The 24,074-nt window shown below is 45.4% G+C and overlaps 1 protein-coding gene across 2 annotated transcripts in view; it reads right to left on the minus strand.

The window, feature by feature from the left end:
• The window catches only part of KIRREL3 (kirre like nephrin family adhesion molecule 3), a 521,313-nt gene that overhangs the window by 494,921 nt on the left and 2,318 nt on the right, over positions 1-24,074 (minus strand). For both annotated transcript variants that reach the window (XM_016139130.2, XM_016139131.2), the window contains exon 2: positions 23,586-23,988. In XM_016139130.2, coding sequence (XP_015994616.1) covers positions 23,586-23,640 — 55 coding nt within the window. In that variant the 5' untranslated portion in view covers positions 23,641-23,988. The remainder of the gene's footprint in view (positions 1-23,585; positions 23,989-24,074) is intronic.

Raw genomic sequence — 24,074 nt, forward strand, 5'->3', positions numbered from 1 at the left:
CAATATCCTGGGAGGTTAATTTTGTTAGGTCTAGTAACCAGATTTGTTTCAAACATCTAATCATCATCATCATAATAGATAAAATTCATTGAATTTTTTAAAGTTGTAGACATTGAGTGTTTTACTTTTATTACATCTTTTAATTTACTCAGCAAATATAGGACTTACACACACTTGATATTTCTCTTTTACAAAAGGGTAAAGGGAGCCAGGAGAGGTTACTATTGTCACAAGTTTAAGTGGCAGAAATGGTACTTAATCCTTGATCTTGGTGATGTTAAACCACTACCTTATATATATACAGTCTCTTACCATCACACCACCTATCTCAGATTTCATTTTTTTCTTAGCCTAATTTATTCCCCCTCAAACATGAAAGCATTGTAGAAAAGATAGCACCAAAAGAGGTGCTGAGAAGTGCTTTGTAACTGATTAATATTATGCTCATTTCTCAGGAAGTGCTATCCTTTTAAGTCTTCCTGTTCCTTGGAGCTGAAAAGTCTCCATTGTTATTTCTCATGGTCCTCTTTCTTCTTTTTCTGCAAGCGTGGCTCATCCTGGGACTTTGTCATCTGGTGCCTTTGTTACAGGCCCCTTTTCCTTTCTTGTCCCCACCTTGTGCTAGGTGGCCCACCGTCCATCCTTGCCACATGTCTTTTTACACCTTGAGCTACTGTGTGGCCACATTGGCTCTTCAGATGCTGCCTCCTTTTCTTCTTCACCAGGATAATTTGTATTGTTCTGTCAAAGTAAGTTTTGTTTTTAAAGCTCCCACGTTTCTGGAGTCACCTTTCCTTTTGATCACCCCTCTTTTTATATCTTTTTTTTCCCCTATGGATTTCAGCAATAATTCTAAAGCCTAGGACAGGTAACTGACCATGCCTATAGTCCTGCTTTATTATAGTTCCTAAGGTTAGTATTCATTTTCCTTCAGCATTTCCATTCATTCATTCATTCATTCATTCATTCCTGCATTCTTTCAACAAACATGTACCAAAAATATATTATGAGCCTGTCTGCACCATCAAGAGGTTTATATTCATTGGCACATACTGGGTGTTCAATAAATATTTGTTGAAAAAGTAAAAATTAGTTAGACTTGAACCTAGAGTGGAAGAGTCCCTCATTGATTTTTCCCAGTTTTCTGTGTTATTGAGCTGCCTATAAGGCAATTAAAAAATATGTCAAGAACTCTGCTTTTAGTAGTACTAGCTTTCCAGCCAATATCTGGAGATTTGAGGTTCCCTGTCATGGCTGTACTTACTTCTGTGTCAATTTATACTTTGTATTAGGAAAGAGATTTCATATTCTGTATGTTACGTAGTCAGAATAATCACCTTGGTTCCCTTTTATTTTTGTAGCCCCGCTCAGATTCTGCCCACCATGCTTCCTGCCCCTGGAGCATGGACTTCTGTACTATAGCCAGAAGTCCTTGATGCTCAGTCTGCTGAAAGCCCTCTTCCCCCTCACAATGGCCCACTCAAAAGTGCCTCCTATCAAGCATGTGATATCAAGCCTGGGGGATAATTGTTAACACATTGGGGTATTAGATTTTAGATTTTAACACTACCTTAATTATTATAATGCACTGTGTGTAGATAACAAATCATGGATTCTTTCAGTATTGCTTCTGTCCTTTTTCAAAAATTTTTTGAAGGGTTACTATGTACATCTTCCTTCACGAACACTCTTTCTGTGTCATATCTGTTGTCCTCTCAGATGTGTATATTCTGCACTGTCCCCTTCAAACTTAAGTTTAAATTATTGTTGATAAGGTTTCTTCCACTTCTATATATAGAATCTCAGTAACTGACCTTTTTCTCTTTTCCCTGTCCCTTACAGCAATTACAGTCTAAAGGAAAGCATCCTGGCAATCTCCCACCCATTTTTGCTTCTTCTGTCCAACATTACACTTATACTCTTTGGCCAGGAAGCTCCCTGACTTCTGGTTCTATGCACGGTGCATTAAATCACTGGTGCCACCAGTGGCCTCAGCGCCCCTTGGTTCTGGCCAGAGTAGGCTGCATTCCCTCATGCCTCCAGGCTTTAACAATGCCATCCCCTTGGCGAGGAGTGCCCTTTCCTTCCCCTCGGCTCCCTCCCCATCCCCCACTCCACCCCTGTTCATTGTCTTTTATAACTTCGGCTCATCTGCTACACGGAAGAAGTTCTCTCTGAGAATGCTCAGGTGGGTCAGCACCCCTCCAGTCTCTTCCCACAGAAATAACTGCGGACCTGCCTGTGGTCTCCACTTTTCTGTACTTTAATTGTAGGTTTTCTTACCTATCTCCCCTCCCTTCTATGCCCTATGCTCCTGGATACATCAGGAGACATAGGGGTTTACTTGCTTTTCTGAAAGTTTAGCCCGCTTTACAGTGGGTGCTGAGTAAACAGCAGCGTCTTACCAGAGGTGGGGGAGAAAATTTCAGGGAGAGAATGGTGAATGTACAGCTCTCAAACAAAACTGAACTCCCCGAACACAGTCAAGAGCACAAACTCTCAGACAAGCAGCTATTAAGGACACAGAGTCCAAATTCACCCGGAACAAAAGACCCGTCTATAACCATTATTTATCACCCGGAAAACACTCTCTTTGTGCTCCATTGTCAGTGCTCCACAGACCCTATCTGCTTTTGGACAGAGAGGGAAGAGAGAGAGAGGGAGAGAAATGAATAGAAATGAGAGTATACAGTTTATACAGTTTCATTTATTTATTTATTTTACATATAAATCAGCTAATCTGTTTAACATTCATATTAAAGTTGTAATCACCTTTGCACACATTAAAATACAAACTAGCACAAGTAATAGGCCTTAAGAACAACATTACAATAGCTATTAACATATAACAGCTACCTTATCAACTTACAACATCCCTATAAAATAATAACTGCATCCAGGATTGATTCGAAGGAAACTCATTCTCCCAGAGCACTGGAGCCTGACAGAGTCTGGGGAGGCTGAGAGTCTGGCCGACTCGAGAGGCAGCTTTGGGGAACTAGAAAGAACCCCCGAAGGGAGTCAGGAGGCCTAAGGTGGCTCTCTTATCCCCTGGAGAGAGCATCTGGGGGCACTGAGACTCATGTTTCCTCATCTGCGAAGCAGAAATAAAGATCTTTTCATCATCGTGGTTTTAGAGATAATTAAATGAGATCATGAGAAAGCACATAGCATATGTAACACGTGCTTAAAAAACACTGGTGCATTTTCAAGACAGTCAGGTTCTGGAGTGGGCAAGAGCAGAACGACAGACTGCTGCAGAGAACTGGACAAGCTCTAAACTATATTGTCTTTTCCACGCATTCATTTTACTTACTCACTCATTGAGTGTTTATTGAGCACTGTCATAGATGATCAGGTGAAATAAAAAATGTTAGAACATTAGAGTTTCTCTCTGTGCGGGACTCGCAGTGGAGTTGGTAAGATATCAGGCAAACAACGAGCTGGACAGAAATGAACATATGATATAACAGAACATATATCTCATGTCAAGGGAGGCCAAAAAAAGGAAGGACTCAGAGTTGAAAACAGGAAGTAACTTCATTGACTCGAGCTTTAAACTATAAAAAGTATTTCAATAAGTAATGAGGAAAGAATATTTTAGGCTGAGGAAATAACATAAGCAAAGACATGAAGGCATGGTATATCTTGGGAACATCAAAAAGAATTCGGGGATGGGGGGAGGAGCCGAAGCATGGAGAGCAAGGAAGAAAGAAGAGAAGATGATGATAGAAAGACAGTTGGTGCAAGATTGCAGAGCGCTTTAAATGTGGGATGACTGTAGATTTTAGGTCAGGTGGAGATACTTGGGATGTTTTGTAGGTAAAGGGTAGCTAGTGGACTTGGCTGAGATGGGAAGAATAAATCTGACTTGTATCCTAGGAAGATACAGGCACTGAAAAATGACAAAGGTAAAGGATGACTTGGGAAAAAGTGAGGAACTTGATAGGATGCTATAACAGTCCTATCAAGAATAATGAGAATAAGTAGGGCAATGGAAGACAAAATGAGAAGACGGTGTAGATAGAATCTGTCATGACAAGAGAACTGATTGGATATGGGAGATGACAAAGAGGCTGGTGCCGACTCAGGTTTTAGAACAAGTATGAGGAATATGGGGGCGCCCCTAACTGAGATCAGGACAACAGGAAATAAAACGATTTAGTTTTTCGATGTCAAATTACAGGCAACAATGTATATTTTCATTAGTACTTGTTCTCATAATTAGCCACAAGAATGGGTGCTAGGAGTATAAACTTGGAACTAGGATTCGATTAGGACAAATAAAATAATTTAGGGATACTTGGAAATGTTGATCCCCAGTATTTTCACAATAGATGGTGTATTTAGAACTCTATATACAACGAACAACTGTTATTCCAATTTAAATTGCTACAAAGCAGTATTCTTAGTGATGGGCCCACACGTTTTGATGCTGAGGTTTAGATATTTGGAGACCAACCTCTTAGGACAAGCTGTTACCCAGGTCACTAGATGAAGAGAGAAAAAGTGGCCAGTTTAATCTCAGTGGGGGCTTTTGTGTATTTACAAGCTATCCTACCTTATTTATTCCTAGAGTTTAGCTCAGGGCCTATGCAGGCTACAGATGTTAATGCTGATGTGCTCCAGTGACCAATATCAGGTAATTTCCTACCAGAACCTTGAGAAGGACTGGTGGGGCCTTCAGGCCCAATGAGAGCATGTTGACTAACTGCCATTGCCCTGTAGGGAAATAACTGGGAGGTGTTATACATGCTATAGCTAGAGAACTCCAGGAAGATGGTCCATTACCTTCTTTGATCACTGAGGAAGAGCTACATACACCTGTACCTGTCTGGTTGAAATGTGACTCTGCCCCTTGCTACCCAAGTCTATGAGAGGAAGGCAGTTAGGCTTTCTTAACGTGGAAAAACATCTTGCCCTTTATGGCAATGTTGAAACTATGTACCTGGATATCTGAGGAGACCTCAAACCATACACTCTTGGGGGGCTGTTTTCAATGTATCCCCTTAGTGGAGTAGGCTCCAGCCTTGATGTCTGGTAGCTGCTGGGGAGCTCTCTATCTCCACCGCAGAGGGTGTTCCCTTCCTGGCCCTGGATCTCTGGTGGCAGTACCTGGCAGTGCTGGTGCCCAAGGAGATTTCTGAGCTTCTGCACCACACACTCCCTGGCTGGAGGACTCTGCCAGGGATGGCAAAATGCCTAATTAATATTTAAATCTATTCAAGTCCTTTCAATTTGAAGTCTATGCATATTATCAAATAGAACAAAATGCAAATATATACAAATTCATCCATATGAGGAAATAAATCAGGGGAGCTCTGCATAATGGGATTATAATCACTTTCAGGGCTTGTCTTTCTTCTTGAATTCCCCAGAGCCCCAAGGCCCAGAGCTGGTTGTGATGCTCCCCCTGGGATATTTAGCAGCACCATAACCTTTCCTCGACACAGGCTCTTCCAGGGTTGAATATTTTACAAACCTATATAAAGATGCTATCACTGTCCACTGACTGTGTCTCTCACTGGACTTCCGGAACATAGTTGCGGTGGATTTTCGGGGTGAATGTGGCATGGGGGCAGACTCAGAGGCCCATTTGTTGCCACTTATGCAGGCCCTTGGGGCTGGCCTGGAACAGAGTCAGTTACTCAGGCCGTCGCTGTTTGCCCAGCGGTCCCAAGCCTTCTATGGAATCTTGATGCATCCATAGTGTGGATGGAGAGGGGCTACGCTTCCTAATTTCTTAAATCTTCTCTAACCTGAGGGAGACTTCATGAAGTTTTTAAAGTACATCAACTGAATCTTAAGGTCTAAATGACTTAAAGTGGGGTCTAAAACTATCACCAGCTACGGTCTCCTTTGTTTCGGCACGTGGCAAGACATACGAACTCATCCTTGAGTCTGCAACCCACGTTCACTTCCACACACTGTTTATACCCACCTTCTCGTGCCCCCTTCCCAGGCAGATCTTCAAAGTTCAGAAATTTAACCAGGCTCGGAGGCAAACAGAGAAAATGTAAGTGCAGGTAAACCTCTTGCCTGACAGCAAATCACATGTAGAAAAGCACAGCGCCCATTTATCCTTTGTTTTATACTATTGTTGTTACTTATCTCTGTTTCATTTCAATTACACAAAAGACAGGAGGAGGCCGAGCTATGTGGTGTTTTAAAGGAGAGTTTCCATACTCCATGCTAATGAAGCCAAAGTAAATCGCTATTAAGAATCATTTAGTGAGGTTTAACTACAGACTCCAATAGATGGTTCCCCAAATTTCTCCCCCAGGGGACCCAAGGATAGTTGTATCTAGTAGAACTCCGTTGATTAATGTAAGCATTACCGATACTGAGTCATAGTATAATATTATAATACTCATTTCATACTCAGCATCTTTTACTTGTTAACCCCAAAGTACCTCATAAATATAATGGGAGGAAGATCATTCTCTCTAACTTACAGATGGGGAGACTCAGGCACAAATCTCTCACCCAGAGAGGTGGATAGGAATGTCTGCATTCTACTGTGGGAGAAGGAGGGGCTGCCAGCTCCCTTTTGTCTCTGGTCCTTGTGGCAGGCAGAATAAGGAGCCCTGAAGACATCCATGGCCTGATCCTTGAATACATTACCCTACAAGACAAAAAAGACTTTGCACACGTGATAAAAAATCCTGAGATGGGAGATGATCCTGGATTATCTCAGTGGGCCTGATCTCATTACAAAGATCCATATAAAGGAGAGGCGGGAGGTTCAGGGTCAGGGCCAGCAATAGTGGATGTGACAGCAGAAGTGAGAGGTTGGAGCGATGCCGGGAAGGAGCCGCAAACCAAGGCAATAGGTGGCCTGCTCCTGGAAGCAGGAGAGGCAAAGAAACAGGTTGTCCCCTGAGGCCTCCAAAAAGGACCAGCCCCGCTCACACCTTGACTTCAGCCCAGTGAGACTCATTCTAGATTTCTAGCCTCCAGAACAATACTATAATACATATGTGTTGTTTTAAGCCACTAAAGTTTGTGGTAATTTGTACATCAGCCATAGGAAACTAATATAGTGTCCATACAGCCTTTCTCAACTGAGGTTTCTCTCCTGAACCAGGGAACCCAGAAAATAATAGTTTTTTTCTCTTCTCCCAAGGATAGCACATAACTGGCACCATTTTAGATGCAGAGGAAATAATTTAATTCATTAACACAATGAATGGCTTTTTGGCATTTGAGTTTAATTTTCCCGATGAACCCTGCTGAGAAAGCATGCATGGCTTCACCTGCTCTCGCAGAAGGTTGCACAGTACTTTGCCTTGAAAAGAGACTAGGGATGCTGGGCAGATCTTCTCTAACCTTGGGCACTAGGCACTGGCTCACCGCATCTGGAAACACTGAACTGGATGGCTGCAAACACCTCACCTCTGTATATCACCTTCGAAATGATTTAAAGTACTCCTCAATACATAACCACTTTGTGAGGCAGGTGGGAGAGGAAGCCTGAGTCCCTTTTGCATATGAAGGCCTTGCCACAGGCACAGTAAATGGCCTCCTGGCCTCTGTGTCACAGGCTTGGAGGGTGACAAGTTGTAGTGGGTGCTCTGGCACCTTAGTAAGTCCTTCCTTGGCTTACAGACTGACACTTTATGGTAGATGCACTGTGGGGAGGGTCACGGCCAACACACACAGGAAGGGCTGATATGGGAGGAGCTTCCAGGCCACTGCCAGGTACTGTTAAGTCCTCACTACAGTGGAGTTGTTATGTTCTCTTTATTATGCTCCATTTACAAGAGAGAGCCCCAGTCAAGAGCAGTTTTACCTCAGCGCCGAGACCCTTGTGTGTTAGTGGGAACTGGCCATCGCCACTTGATAAAAAGCCTTGCCCAAGGTCCCCTCATAAGCTGCTATCTCATTTCCAAAGGAGTCACTTGCCCTGCCATACTCTGCATGATGACCAGGCCTGCTCGCCAAGCACCCTCTAAGTACATACTCCTTCGAGGGCAAGAAGATGTGGCGGAGGAGGAGGGGAAGAACATGGGCTTGGATTTGGAACTCTCGGGTTTTCATCTTAACTTTCACCCTTACTACCTGTGTGACTTTAGAGAGGCCACTTAATAAAACTTGGTCTCATTTCCTAATTTTTAAAAGTGAGGATGAGAGTTGATCATAATACACGTGGGAGGGTTTTGGAAAGCATAAAGTACTATAGAATGCAAGGAGGGATTACATTACTATCACCTTTCCCCCAAGGAATACTTGGTGCTCACAGGCGCTCTAGTTGCAGAAGGCAGTAATAATGATAAGCAGAGAATATATTCCAGTCAAGCACTTCCATGGGTCGGCACGTGAAGTGCCAGGCACAGAAGGTAGAATCACTGAATCAGTGACATGTTACAGTCTTTGCCTGCATTAGAAACACTGGTCGTGTGTCGACTATGTACTCATGTCCAATAGAGGAGCTGCACAAACCTGATCATAGCTCTAGAAGTGAAGACAGGCAAGAAAAAATTCACTTACGTATGATGAGCACTACAAGGGGTTTCCACAGGGGGCTGTGGAAAGAGAAAGGGCATTTAAATTTGCTCGTGAGAGAGAGGTCAGGGAAACTTTCTCTGGGAGGCAAGTGAACTGATCTTTAGGGTGGAAGTCAGTGGGGCCAACATGGGTCCTTGGTCTGTTAGGAACTGGGCCACACAGCAGGAAGTGAGTGATGGCAATCGTGAGGGAGCAGACCACACTTGGAGATGTCAGCAGCTTGGTGTGGCCGGAGTGCAGGATATGTGTGATTATGGGGAGCAGAGAGGCCAGACCCTCCAGCTTGAGGATCTTTATCCTGCATGTGCTGGGATGCCATCAAAGGAACACACAACCATCTAATGGCAGAGACCTCTGTGCCCGAATCTGGCACATCTGGCTATCCTCCTGGCTAAGCGACTCGAGTATTTCACTGATGAATGAAAACATCAAAACCTCATGTGTGATGAGTGTGCCTTCATGTTTCCCATCTGGACCGGGGCGAGTTAAAGCTGCCGCTCTAAACCCTCTAGTCTTACGACCTCTGGGAGGCTAGAATGTCTGTCTCCCACACTCGTCTCAGCCTGCTCACTCTTTCTGCCTGTCCTTCTGTCTCTCCCCGCTAGCGAGACAGCCACACACCTGCGCCTCTCTTCCCCTTCCTCTCTGCTATCACACTCTGCTGTCATGCAGACACCTGGGAGAGTGCATAGTGTGCACACAGCAGCCCCTGGGGCTTGAGGGCGCCCTTAATTCTGGTGCTGGCCCCAGCTCTTCCCTCCCTTCTCCTCCCCTCATTCATCAGCTCTGCAGTGGGTTTCCCATTGGCATTTTGGGTTGAAGAAAGAGGCCCAGAGGCTTAGTGGTGAGAATACCTTTTTTTTTTTTTTTTTTTTTTTTTTGGTGGGTGGTGGAGGGGATTGAAAAATAAAATGACAGTAAGCAGCTAGCAGAGCCCAGTTGACTATGAAGTGAATATCAATATCTGTGGTTGTATTGACCTTGAAGATTTTTTAAAACTAGAACAAGAATTCTTGGAGTATATTACTATATACATTCTGAATCTTTTCACTGTGCAAAGCAGAAAATCCATCCTTTATGGACGTGAGCATCTCTGGTGTACAGTGTTGATTTTAAAATAAACATTCTGAAGTGCCAGTGGAAGAAAATCTATGGTCGCTTTAGCTACAGTCTTCCCTATCAGCACAGATGACCACGTGGCGTTCCCAGGCTCTCCCAGGAGGGACAGGGCTGAGAGTCACACGGAAAGGAACAATTCTCAGAGTTCTCAGTTGTGAGGGAGGCAGTGATGTCAATGACAGATGGGCAAAGCCACCACATTCCAAACTGTATGTTTTTGGCCTTATCACATGTTTAGTTTCCTATGCCCATGACCCATGGTAATTCCTGAGTTCACTCACACTGTGCAAGTCGCCTTAGGACAGTGTGACATGAAAACTCTCAGCGGCAGCTCCCATGAGCCACTTTAACTGTTATCGTTAAAAACTGTGCTCAGGCCCCTTGCACAGCCTTACTTAACGTAAGCGGCAGAGTTGACCTTTGCACAGCATAGGTGAGAACTGTTCAGATCCACTTAGACATGGATTTCTTTTCCATACCTGTACTGTTTCCAATCAGTGGCTGGGAGTCTGGATGTGGAAGGCCAACCATATGCACTGTGGACATCATTTTGTATAGGAAACTTGTGCATCTGTGGATTTCGATATCCATGGGGAGGGGGGCAGGGTGGTCCTAGAACCAATCCCCTATAGATATGGAGGGACTACTAAGTTTTGGGGAAGTCAGAAGTTATACGCAGACTTTTGAATGTACTGGGGTTCAGCACCCCTATGTAACCTCCACATGGAGGTGAGGCCTGGGCGGTGTGTGGGAGGAGGCATAATGGATACAGGGGGTAGAGTGCCAGAAAATGAGCGCTCCGCACCCTCCCCTCCCTCCCGGAGCTTGTCTCTGGTAAGGAGTTGTTCTAAAGCACCTTGATATTTACGGAGAAGGGACAAGTGACCTCCAGGCCCTATGCCTGGTGGACATTCAAATACTCTGAATGGTGTTAAAGGAGGAAAATGGCTTGTTGTAAAGGATATTCATATTTGCACTAGAAAATGCAAATTCATATGGTAACAAATGCCAAGAAAGATACAAACATCTCTGCCTTGACTGCCTAAATGTTGAAAGTAGACAACATACGAAGACTAAGACCACTGAACTTAAAAAATAACAGCAATATAAATATTTTTTCTCCTTGGCAAGAGTTCACTGGTACGGATCTTATAAAATAAATATCTGTTGATAATAAGAGGGAAACGTAGATTTCCTATGAATATTAGCAGAACAGGGGAGGAAAGTGATATGTTTCTCTGGATGGCGTTTCTTGATTCTAATCAGTTCATCATCCACTTATTGCAGCTATCAAGTGTGGAGTCTATCAGTGAATATCGCTGCCTCGGTTTGATGAAGGGGAAACCCAAAGCAAAACTCGTGCTCAGAGACACAGGCGTCCGTGTGCCCAGGGAGCCCTGGCCATGGGTGACAGTGCACTGCTGATGTGATCTCGTGTTCCACTCAAGGGCTCAGGCTGGGGAATAAAGAGGAGGAATTGTGTGTTTTCCACTCGGAGATCTATCTGCCTTGCATTCTTCCTCTGTATTCCTCTGATTCCATCTAAAGGAGCTTTGAAAACTTCAAAGAACTTTTATGTTTTGCTAGTTTATCATAAGTGTCCATCTTAAAGCAATGTTATGATTTAAGCATGGCCTGGATAGGTACATGCCATCTTCAGAAATGATTTCTGATGCAAGTTAAGATGTACCAGCTGCAGCCAAAGTGAGGAACATCGGAGGCTGAATGGCATTCAGACTCTTCTATATTCCAAGAGTCTTTTTATTTCTCCCTAACGACCATTATTAATCATTTCAGAACCATGTGGTCTCCTGACATTTTTACTATTCTAGACTTGACAAAAAGGAAGGTTTTGATGTCCTGGAATGCCTTTTCATGTAGAGTAGCTCTGTTCTTACAGCGTACAGCTAACACTGGGCTAACCTCTCTCCAAGTAGAATGCGGTTTAACTTTTTTTTTTTCCTAATCCACCAAAGGAAAGTTAGATGGTAATGGATTCTGGTTAGGAAATCAGCATTTGGCTTTCAAAATGTTAATCTCAACTGGAGCTGGGTTGTGGAGGAAAAGAGCAGCCACTCATCATGCAGTAAAGCTTCTTGGATTTCCTATTCATACTTTTGTGTTAGGAGAGATGATTTTTTTTTCTATTTCTATTAGCTCTTTTCCAAAACCCTATATGTTATGAAGGTGGAGGACCATAGGCCAGGCCAGGGGTTTCTGTGGCTTCCTGACAGCCACACGACTGTTAAGGCATCTCTGTGACCAAATTCCTCCTAAAGGGATGCGCGGCAAGGGGTTTGAGGTCTACATACGCTTATTTGAATGGCAAGTCTATCACTTGCCAGTGGTGTGACTTTCAGGCAAGTTATAGAACCTAAGTGCCAGTAGTTCTCATCTGCAGATGGGCTTGATGCTCCTGCTTTACCAAGTAGCTATGAGGGTTCAGTAGGGGACTACGCATGGAAAGCTCAGCAAAGGACATGACCATCAGCCCCAGTCCGGCCTCTCACGGCTGGTTCCAAATCAACCATAAGGCGTAGTAGTAGTAGAGAGAGAAACATAATGAGACTGGGTTTTGATTCTTTTCTGTTCTCACATTTCCCCTTTTTCCACGCAGCTTTCTACTGAGGGAACCCAAAGCATGACGCAAATCATGTTTGAGAAAGAAAGGGGGGCAGGTGGCCGGATTGAGGGGTTAGGGAGGCAGCAAAGCCAAGGGCATACACCACATCTCTTTATCTGGGGAAAAGATTATCTTTAGCAAATTCTCAAGAATGAAGTTTGATTTTTTTTTTCCCTCTCTGACCTGTGTAGCATCAAACCTGCGATTTCAAATAAGATTTTTCAAACCTTATGCAAACAGTTTTCTTTTCTGACATGAGCTGCTCAAGATGTCACCTGTCATTTGCCAGTGGAATTTGTAGTAAAAAGGACAGATGATTCTGCCTTCTCTTCAACTCCACTACACATCTAGGACCCCCAGGAAGACAGACAGTGTGAGGACGGATGGAGTGGCAGGTGGCAGCTCACCTTGCTCCTAAGAAACCAGCAAGAGACTGCGATGGTGAGTCAGATGTGGGGAAGCTGTTCAGGTTTGAGTAAACTTTATCTAAAATCCCACTGGTGACCAAAATGTATCAGTCAAACAATGATGACTTCAGGCCACATAAATGGCCAGTTCTACTAGCCACTCAGGCCACACAGAGAAGACGAGGAGACTGCGCCAACGATGGCCTCAGCCTTCATTCCATGTCCCACTATCTTAGTTTACACTGTATCTGGATCCTGCCTGGAGTCTTAGATCCAATCTTGCTTGTAATTCTCAAAAGGTGAAAAAGGCAAGTTGCCACCCACTAGGAGATAAAAGAAGATGGAAGGAGTTCCTGGGGCCAGGAGGACTCCTGCACCTTCCTTCCTGCAGAGAGCAACGCCCGCCTTGGGACCTGGAGTCCTTCCCTGGAAAGACACACTTTCAAATGCAGGGCCACAGCCCATGGTGATATTTTACATGGTGCCTGTTTCTGTCCAGAAGTGCAAGCAGAGGAGCACCTCTTCAGCCTCCTGGGAACATTGGGAGTAATGGGACTAACTTCAGCATCTATTTGTTTTGTTTTTGCAGCATAAGGAGGGGAGCAGCAGCAGCAATAATATTGGCTCTGAATCAGTAAAGAAGCAAAAACACCTGGGGAAGGGCAGTGGGCCCAGGCTTAGGAGTGGGCTTGCTGGGGAGAATGGGTGCTTTGCAGCTGGCAGCCACCCTCCTGGGAAGGACACCCCAGTCCTCACCCAAAAGAGAGACATCACCACAGGAAATGGCTCGCCACAGGGAAACTGACTCAGCTAGCTGAGGTCTCTCACTCACTCTCTCTGTAGCTCTCCCAAGCCTCTCGAGCATTTCTAAACATACCCACCTGCCTTTTGGCACTCTTTTTATCACAGGCACCCTTATATCCATTAGAAAGAGGAGAAAGAAACAGAGCCTCCTAGGGAAGCTGTTGCCATCTGAAAGGTCTGCTCCTCCCTTCCTTGCCCTCTGCCACACGCTCAGCTGCCGCAGCCTCACTGTCGGGGGCAGACGAGGGCCCAGGCACCCACAGCACACCTCCCTTGCTGGGTCGTTGGCTGGCAGTGCACTCCTGGGCTTTGCAAGCGCTGCTGCTGCCACCATCAGGCAGATGTAGGAACTGCAGGGCTCACCTGGTTTCACATCCCAAAACATTCCTCCAGCTTCTCCTCCCTGATGGGGTCTCAAGTCCACCTTCTCCCCAGTCCACCTTCACACAGGTGCAGTGTCTTATGTAAGAAAAAGGCTTCAGAGTACAGCGCCCTAATGAAATGGTATTCCTTGTGAATGTGGGGTAGACCCAGCATACTGAAGCGAGGTGTGGAAATGTATGGGTTCTAGGATGTGGAGAACAAAGCCACTGGGACATTAATAAACAATTGCTCTTTCTTTGTAAGGAGGGTAGTGAGGCAGGGAAGGGTGGCAGTTGCTTCTTGTGCAGCATCGGGGATGGGTCTCCAGGAGAGAGCTCCACGATTCTGTCTCCTGAATGCCTGCATGATGAGCCAGCCAGACCCCAGTGTCACTCTGAAGTTGTCATAGCTCCCAGCACTGCCAAGGGTGACAGGTGGACTGTCATGTTGCACCAAAGCTGAGTCACCTGTGACATTTGCAAGTGACTGACAGAAATGAGAACTGACATTGCATTGAAGAACAGAAGGGCGCAATTGTTTCTGAAACTGAGGAGTGGGTGGCTTGCCAGAGGATGTTTCTCTTGGCAGTGTCCCTGTCAACCCCATGGTCATTCAAGGCCTCACTCGAGAGTGAGGCTTTGGCATGGACATGGAAAGGCTTCTAGATTGCCATAGAAACCTCCCAATGGCATGTGGGCAGGTGTCTGTGTTCGGCAACTTCTTACAGGGCAAGAACATACTTTAAACAGTTGGGTTCTTTCCTCTGCATATGGTAACGTCAAAAGTGCTACCTTCTTCTCCTTCTTTCATTATTTTTCAACATTTCAATATGTATTCATAGCTTCCTGTGTGCCAGATAGTGTGCAAGACACCAGGGACACAAAAGAAATGGATATTTTAATCAACCAGTTAAGAGAAGAAAAGTCGTCTTTGCTTGTTTTTTTTTTTTTTTTTTTTTTTTTTTTTTTTTTTTTTTTTTTTTTTCCCCAGAACGACGGCCACAAAAGAAGCTGCCAAAGCAACATCTCCTTGTTACTATTCAGCCCCAAAGGTTGGCCAATCACTTCCCCGGGCAGGAGTGGCCTGGAAACCTTGTACCCTCTAGGTAAAGCTTAAACCAGAAAGATGAAAGAACCAGTTCAGAAAGAGTCTGGAATTAAAGAGAGAGAGAGAGAGAGAGAGAGGGCTACAATGTGGGGCCACGATTCAAAGGTCAGCTTCCCAGTTTCCACACACACCCTTAAAACGCTCCTCTATGCCTAGACACTGAGGATTCCCACCAGTTACAAGAACACGACTCAGTTTATGCCACAGCTTAGAATCTGCTCATGCATTTTTCAGAGTCGATGATTTGGAGCAGCTGGATCTATCAGCATCTTGAGATGCTCAAGGCACACAAAAAAGGCGAACTAGACTGGCAGTGAGTTTGGTCAGGCAACATAACCTTTCCGAAGGCACAGCAGTGATGCTAGCTGCCTCTCCTTGCCATCATGGTGATGAAATATAGTAGTGTTTGTTTGTGAAAGGTACTCTGCAAGTTGTGAAGCTTTATAGACAGTGCTAGCTATCATGCTAAGAACATATTATTGCCACTACTATCACCAACAACAAGCCAAAAAAATTGCCTGGCACCTACAAGAAAACATGCTGGAGAAAGAGATCTATAACATATCATCTACCTTCTAGGAACTTATTACCCCAAATAAATAGCTTGTTGCTAATATGAAATATTTAGGAAATCTTAGAATTGGAGAGAGTTGGATGTCTTCTCATCTAATCTCTAATCCATTTCTTAGGAAATGACTCTTCCATTCTTGATGGGCCTAATTCCACTCTTAGTGTTCCAGCAATGGGAGATTGTTCAATGGGCCAGCCTTAGAAACTAGGGTTAGATTGTGACAGTCTTGGAAATGTCACTGTCTTATTTCTTGCAGAATGATGAAGGTTCTTGCTTCACTACTGAGCTTGTCCTGCTGGTCCCCACCATTTCTTAATGGAGAAATTAGAATAGGACGAAGTGTGGGACACATGGGTAGGTCTGATGACATCCTTTAGTCTAGAATGAAAGGTTAGTTGGTACTGGAGCCTTGTAAACATGTCTAACACCTGAGTAGAACCACTTAGCTTGAAGCCTTGTCGTCCCCAAAGCCAGTGTGGCTTAGCTTTCTTGAGAACAGGAACGAAATCATCAGCAAAATGTCTCTAGGCATTTCTCGCTTATCTCATCCTCGTCCTTGTCTCCCTCTTTGGTTTACCATTCATGTTCACTGCTAGGCTGCCTTCATTTCTGGCTAACCTTCCAGGGGCCCCAGAAACTGGCCAATCCCATTGTTCAGTGACTCCATCAGACTAACAGTCCACCGCGGACTCAGTCGTGCCTGCTTCTGTATTTTGCATGTTCCTTTCCACACTTTTTAGCCAAAACATCACTCTCAAGTACGCATCTACCTACCATCTTTCTCTGTCTTCCCTATGGAATACAGACCAACAGTTAAAATCAGTTCCTCCATAGTTACTGTATTGTTCACTTTTCCATCCTTTATATGAGAGCTATGAAGAAAGATGAGCTGGAAAGAGAGAGTATATTTTCATTCAAGTCTACATGTGAAACACAGGGAATACCAAGAAGAATAAATAACATGTTGATTCTTCTTTTTTTTTTTTTCCAGTTCATAGAACTCACAGTATAGGGAGGACTACAGATCCATAAGCTACTAATAATAAACTTAATTCTGATACTCTATCCTCAAAACTTTTAGCATGATATTTACAACCATTTACAAGCTGACCTTTCCCAAGCTTCCTCTCCTACTCCCCTCAACACACTAACATTCCAGCTACCCACAGGATCCATGGCTCTGAACATGCCACATTGTGTCCTGCCTTCTGGCCTTTGCACACACTCTCAGGTACAGCCTGAAACAGTCTTTTCATTGGGAGAACTCACAGGTATCCTCGAAAGTCAAGTCACCTCCTCTGTGCGGCCTTTCCTGACACCCTTGGCCATTCCGGCTGTTCTCTGAACTCTCTTACCACTGTGAGTCTAAGCGTACACTCCCTGAACAGACTGAGACTTCCCCTGGGGCAGAAATATGGCCTTAGTCATCTTTTCATTAAAAGCTCCTAGCATACTGCCTACCACATAGTAGGCCCGCAGTGAGCGCTGGATAGGTGGCCAAGGGCTGAGTTTTGGTGTCATAAAATGCTCTTAGATCATAAAGCAAGGAGTAATGAATGTGGCCCTTTGAGACACCAGATCTATAAAGCACCTGGGAAGAAAGGGTGAAAATGACATCTTGTTTTCATGGCAGTAACCCTCAGCGTCAGATTTCAAATTCCTGTCTTCTGGGTCTAAGTTAGAAAGAAAGTGAACTTGCAACAACTATCCAATGAATGTAGGTAGGCCAAGTAGGCAAACCATCTGGATAATACAGCCTGATCTTCACATGTCCTTTTAAAATTGCCCTTGCAGTATTGGTGTTGATTATCCAGAAAACAAAACAAAACAAAACAAAACAAAGAACAACAACAAAAAAATGGCCTCAGGTAAATTTACTTCACTTTTCCTATGAGGACATCAATGCCAGGTAGAAGGTCAGAATGAAAGATCACTTCCCATGTGAAGAAAATGACTGAGCTGAGATCTGTTCTGAGTTCTGGATATCACTACACGTTAGCCATAAGTGGTGTGTGTGTGTGTAGAGTGGGGTCATGAATAGGAGGAGGCTTGCAATGAACAACAAAAGCCTTCTAGATTGCCGGAGAAACCTCGCAATGGTATGTGGGCAGGTGTCTGTGTTTGGCTACTTCCTTGCCTCCTCCCCCCGCCCCCACTCGCTCCTTTGCCTTTATTTCCAAGAAGGAAATGGATGTGTGTCCACCTCCCATTCTCTGTGCTCCAGCCAGGGCTGCCACAAAATAACTTTGCAAGCAGAAGGATTCACACATGCTGGCCACTATTTCCATGGCTTTAACTTGTTACCAATGTACCCAGGGAAAGCTGACATTTATTTAATCCTCATAGTGGTGTTGACTGTATACTCACGGAAACACTGTATGCTTATGGAAGACATTTGTTTCCAAGCAGCTTATGCTAATTGCAGTGATATAATGGAAACACTTATCTAATATTGACATTTACTGACTTCTGGAAGTATACAGACAGAATACTCATTTTACCATTGAGAGACGGGGAAAAGGAACATTCCTAGCTCCTTCAGTGGGTTAGAAACAGAAAGTTTATGAAAGTTACTGTTAAATGTCGTGGTGGAGGTTCTTATTCTACAGCAATAATGTGGCTCCTGAGAAGATGCGGAAGGCCAAGCTCTGGCAGACAGCAGGACATAGCATTCTTTTTGTGGATGTGAGAGAAGAATTCCAATGATCTGTAAGGTACTTATCTTCTTATTTGACATGTACATCTAACTGGGTGAAATCTGGCTTTCCCCTGGGGAAAAAAAAATGGAGCGGTACTGTGCCTCAATGCAGCAGGCTCTCTGTATCACCCTCTAAGTAGAGTTAAAATCTCATTCTACTTGGAATTCCGTGCAAAGCTATTCCAACAGGGGCACAAGACACTAGCTGGCTTTGAGCCTCGCTCCCTTATGGATCTCCCTTGGGGATCGCGTGGGCTATGAAATCCGAGGTAACAGATACCCCCAGAGCTGCTGTTCCAGTTGGCTCCTGCTCCATGAATGCCGTAGTGTCCACTGGCCTTGAGGGAAGTTTGGGCCCAATCACTCTGCTGCAAGAACCACCATTAAAGTCAGGGCTACTGTCCGAGTGTGGATTCCAGCATGTTCACAATCTTTCTGATCCTCTGCACTGCTAAATTAGAGGGTTCCTGCTTCCGGGCACAGGAGGAAGGAATTCAGTGCCTCACTGTTTCTAGGTTAACCCTGATAAAAATGCCTGCACTGGGTTTTCATCCAAAAGTCATCTCAACATCTTACAAGGATAAGGATTGTAGCTGAAAAATGATGCCTGTAACCATATAACTTCCTCTACACCACCACCCCCCTCCATTTACATTGACACCCTAAAATGAATGCTCTTGGCCCTCCTCCCCACTCCTCCATCACGAGCAATTTTCTTTTCCTTGTTCATGTTTCCAAAACAGTTTATCTTTTTATCTCCTTGGAAGAAAAGTACTCTGAAAATCAAAGGTATCATTAGTATTGTTATTATTTTGCTATTGAAATCTCTTGAATTCATTCTGGATTATTCTTGTGCTTTTTTGGGTCTGCAATATAATGCCTCCTAAATCACCCCCACTGGGCTGAACAAAAAAGAAAAATTACATCTTCAGGCCTAATCCCCTGCTCCGCCCTGTCTCCTGCTGGCCCTGGCTCCTACCAACACAAGCACTCCAGGCAGAACAGCTCTTTGGTCCTGTGCCTAGCTCACACTGCCATGTTCTCAGTGAGATCTTCCTTTGTAACCCAGGATGGAGGCCCCGGGGTGTCCTCTAAGTGCAGTGTGAAGGTGTTAACCCAACCCCACGCCCCTCTCCCCCTGGGGAGTTTCTCTTCCTCTGCAACTGGTCTGGCTGGCAACTGAGAACTCCCTGCTGGGCAGCAGACATGGTGACCACCCCTCTTCCCAAAAGACACATCCCAGTTCCCCTTACCCAGAAAATTAGTGAAAGAAGTGGTCTCACACCCTTGGCAGCTGTGCATTGACCTTCCAGCACAAAAGAAGCGATTTTTCCTCCTCTAGACAATACGTCATACCACTTGGGGTGCTGGAAGAGGGGGGAGGAAGCATCGTACTTATTACTTGCCTCTTCTTTTGTTACATATACATTTCTGGGTAAGGACTAACATTTCCAAAGTTGCTGCTCACTCCCAATTTCCTTTCCCAACGCCTCTCTGTCCTTTAGGCCACCTCTGAGGTGCTCCTGTAATCTTCTGATGCCCCTCCCTGCTCCCTAAGGGAGCTTCTGCAAGTTACGGCCTCTTGCATTGGTCCTCCCTTTCCTTGCTTTCCCCAACTCACACTCTAGTTTAGCCTCCTGTCTTCTTGATGTTCTTCCATTCCCTGGGAGATTTATGTCACCGTGAACCTCTGCCTCTGGGGTAGATATCTGACAGCCCTCTTTGGTGATTCCTGCCAATGAGTCAGGAGAGCAAGTTGCTTAGATTCTTCCCAATAGGTGGATGACAGACATCCCAGATGAATCCTCAACTCAGGATATCATTGCAAGGTAAATGCAAGTTCTCACTTTCACCCCAGCACGCTCAGAGCAGCATGGCACACAGGTAAACCCAACAAGACATCTGAGCTTCACCAGAATTTGAACTTTCTGACTCACAAAATTACTAGTCAGGACAGGACACTCTGGAAATGCTAAAGCAAAACACCAGCAAGGGGGGAAGAGAACACCTTTCCTAGAGTGTCCGAAGCAAAAGGCACCAAGCTTGTGCCCCTCACATTCCCTAGACAGTCTCGGAACTCCAGATCCGATGGGCAGCAGGGAGTCACCAGTTCTGCAAGAACATTATTTCTCTAAAGCTACTTAGGATGTGGGTGTGCAGGCTGGACGGGATGGGTCTTGAAGATGAAGGAGGGCACAGAAGGAAATCGTAGGCAAACTGAAATGGTAAAGGGAAAAAATAGAGCAAGTTCTAAGTTTATGGATGACAAGAGAATCGATTCCTTTTCACCCCAGGGCAGAACATGCCTCTTCTCTGCAGGAGGCAAATTGTGCTGTGACATTATCCCTCTCCGTACAAAGCATGCAGTCCTGACAGCTCAGGGAGGAGGCAACCCCAGCAAGGGGAAGCCCGCAAGCAGCCCATTGACAGCTCTCCGTCTCCTTGTGGGGAGCCAGGCCCAGGCAGGTTGGCAGGGAGAAAAGGGAGGCATGCGATTTGACATTTCCACAATTATCCTCAGAAAGATAAATAAGTACTTAATCTCAATCTACATGAAGAGCCCAAACTTTAAAAGAATAGGGGCACAACATATTACTTAAATTAATTATACCTTAATTTCTTTCTCTAACGGTTATGAACACAAGTAAAGGTGAATAAATATTTGAAAAATTAGGAAGGAAAAGATGATTGGAAAGGACTTTAAGAGTTTACCTAAATGTTTTGCTATTAAAGTCTTCAGAGTGCTGTTTGGAGCACTCACTCCCTCTGTATGAGAACTAAGATGAGCAGGAGCGGGAAGCTTAAGAATTGTGTTTCCAGAAACTGCAAGATAACACGAAGGTTTCCGACTGTGAGAGGTGTTGGGCGGCAGATGGATGTATCGCCAGAGCGCCAGATATGGCCCTAAATAGAACCCTGGACATTTGTTTTCTCTGAGTGGAGGGCTGTCCCTGAGTCTCTGCACATTTCCTTGGAAAGCATCCCAGGAGGAAGAGCCTTGGGGAGGTAGGGGGGTCAGATCGTGTCTCTGTGGGGAATGGGAGGTGCAACCTCATCCAGGAGGATGACAGCCAGAGCCATGTAGAGCCTGTGGGCTAGTCCTCTCATGACTCACAGAAAGTGATTGTGCTATTCAATATCTTGATAAGTATAGGGCATCAGGTAGGGAGGGGTTGGGCATAGTATATGAACTAAGCATGTATGTGTAAAGGGTCAAATAGATTCTTCAGGGGAGTTCACAATACTTAAAACAATATCCACATTAAAATAAATGTCCACAGTTCAAGTCAAAAGATAGTCTATTGCAATGAAGTCCGTAAAATGTCGATTGACTTGACCCTTACTTCCTGTAGTAAGATGCTATTCAAGGTACCTACAGAGCCCAGTGATGTAGGGTGTTCTGACTGGCTGCATCCACTTTGGTCTCATCTTTCTTTAGACCTGTTTTGGAGTCCCAGGGACAACGCATCTACCATTTGATAGGTTGGCAGCGCTGGTCAAACTCAGAGCACTCAGGAAAATCAAGGAACTATGAATTATATGATGGTGTGGTTTCTTCCTAGTGCACTCAGGGCTAAGGAGAGATGAAACAGGACATTTAACCTCCATAGGAAAATACTTAAATATTCAAATGAGGCAGTTAAGAAATAGCTCTGTATGCATGCTCAGAGGATTCAGACAGCCAGAGAAGCACTTTGGCACCTATAGACTTCTTATGTCACGCTAGAAAAGAATTGTGTAGATTTGCCGCAAAAGAACACAAAATGCTAATTAAGACATTTACTGGTTCCATGACCTGTGTGTAGGGAGAACGGTTGGGTCCTTCTTTCAGGAAGCCTATATGCAAACTTTTTGAGAGGTGTGGGAGAATAAGAGTGAGTGAGTGAGTGTGTGTGTGTGTGTGTGTGTGTGTGTGTGGTTGTGTGTCCATAAGCAAGCATGCACACATCCAAGAAAGAGGATAATCTCACAAATGGTAATGTAACCAAACTGTTTCTATAACAGTGTTCTGAGATAGTTCTTATTCATTCAGCCTGAAAACTCTGGGGAAGGCAATTTATCTTCTTGCTGCTGTAGGGAGCCCTGGTGAGGTACACACAACCCATGAATACATGAGTGCGAGTGTGCATATGTGGGAACGTTATAATTATATACAGGCATGGGTATAACATAATCATATGGGGGGAAGCACTGCTCGGGTTTAATCAGGATGATCATAAGCAAAGTTTGATAAGGGGAAATGTGGAGGAACCACAGTACAGTGGAAGAGGTAAGGAAGGCAGTTGGGATTTTGCTTACACTGGATTCTCCCTGACTGACAGGCGAAGAAAGGGAGACATGCTGTTTGCTTGCAAAGCCAGCCACCCATGGTGGTGCTCTGCTTTCCTGAAAACTTTTACCCTTCATTTAATCAACAGATGGACATGCTCTGTTGTTGATTTTTCTGAGATTCCAGTCCCTCTCAGAGTTGTGCTGGTTGGCACAAATGCTGCTTCAGATGGCAGAGGCAGCGCTGGCATTCAGACTGAGGGGGAAGGAACTGATTTATTTATCCCCTTCGAACTCAATTCCACAGGTGACTCTTGATGCCTTTGGCTAAGCAGGCACCCATAATCCCTCCTCAAATTCTCAGCCCGTCCCTCGGCCACTCTCAGCCCCACACAGCCCGGTGGCAGGGAGCCCAGAGGTGGCAAAGTTCTTTTCTGAAGGTCCACCAGCTTCCCTGCCCCTGCCAGGCCGCAGAAAAGAAACAATCAGCGCCGCGGGCGAAATTCTATTTTATACTCTGAATCTAGTGCTGTGAAGGGGTCGGAATTCAGTCTTATTCAGAGAACTCGATTAAATTCAATGAAACTCTTTGCAAGCTTTTTCCAAGCACTGCAAATTACCCCCACGGTACATTCGGTAATTGCAGCCCCTTCTGCAACTGTGCGACGCACACACTCGCTTTTGAACACACTCAAGCAAGTCAGACCTCAGCGGAGCCGAAAATCCACCTAAACAAAGCTCTCCTTCCCTGCTCGCTCCCTCTCCAGCCGGAGTCTGAAGGAGAGGAGGTGCCCAGAAGTTCGGGGCTGCACGAATCTTGCCTCATTAACATACCGGGGGCAAAGAGGACTCATTTGCGTTGGAGAGTTTGAGCTGGATGTTGGCAAGTGAGAGGAGAAAGTCACCCCCATCCCACGTCCCTTCCTTTCGAAGGAAATAAACAGTACCATTTTGTTGCATTTTCAGAGGCAAAGGAGCAATGTCAGTGCATCTCGACCGGGCAAGAGAGGCGCATCCAACAGCTGAGTTTCCGAAGCCTCCCACCTCCCCTCGTTTGCCTCCCGCGCCCTGGCGGCCCCGCCACTTTCCCTGCAACTCCAGGAGACTGGGTCCTACCTTGACTGAAGAGGAAGAAGCAGACGAGGAGCAGGTGGAGCTGGGAAGGTTTCATTCCTCGGCGCGGCGAGGGCGAGCCGGCGGGCAACTTGGGCTCGCGGTGAGTTTCTCCTCCTCCGCTCTCCCGGCTCAGCCTGAGCCGCGGTCCTCGCCGGGTCGCCCACCAGCCGTCCGTCGGTCCCCAGGGCCTCGGGGTCTTGCGTCTCCGGTCTCTGCAGCCAGCCGACACAAGTGGCCTGTCTCTAGCCGCCTCGGGAAGCCGGGGTCGTCAGCAGCGTCCCCTCTCGGAGCAGATCCATCTCCGCTCCCGGCCTCCCGGGCGCACAGCTTCCTCCCGGCTCCTCCCACCGCCAGCGAGCGAGCGAGCGAGGGACCAGTGACAGAAGGGCTCCTTTCACTGGAGCTGGGGAGGGGAGAGGGAGGGTCATAATTAAAGAGGAAACACTTGGAATAGGAGATCTATGCAAAACGGAGGGGCGGGGGAGGGGC

The sequence above is a fragment of the Rousettus aegyptiacus genome, unplaced genomic scaffold (assembly GCF_014176215.1).
Source record: "Rousettus aegyptiacus isolate mRouAeg1 unplaced genomic scaffold, mRouAeg1.p scaffold_m13_p_5, whole genome shotgun sequence".
Classification (NCBI taxonomy): domain Eukaryota; kingdom Metazoa; phylum Chordata; class Mammalia; order Chiroptera; family Pteropodidae; genus Rousettus; species Rousettus aegyptiacus.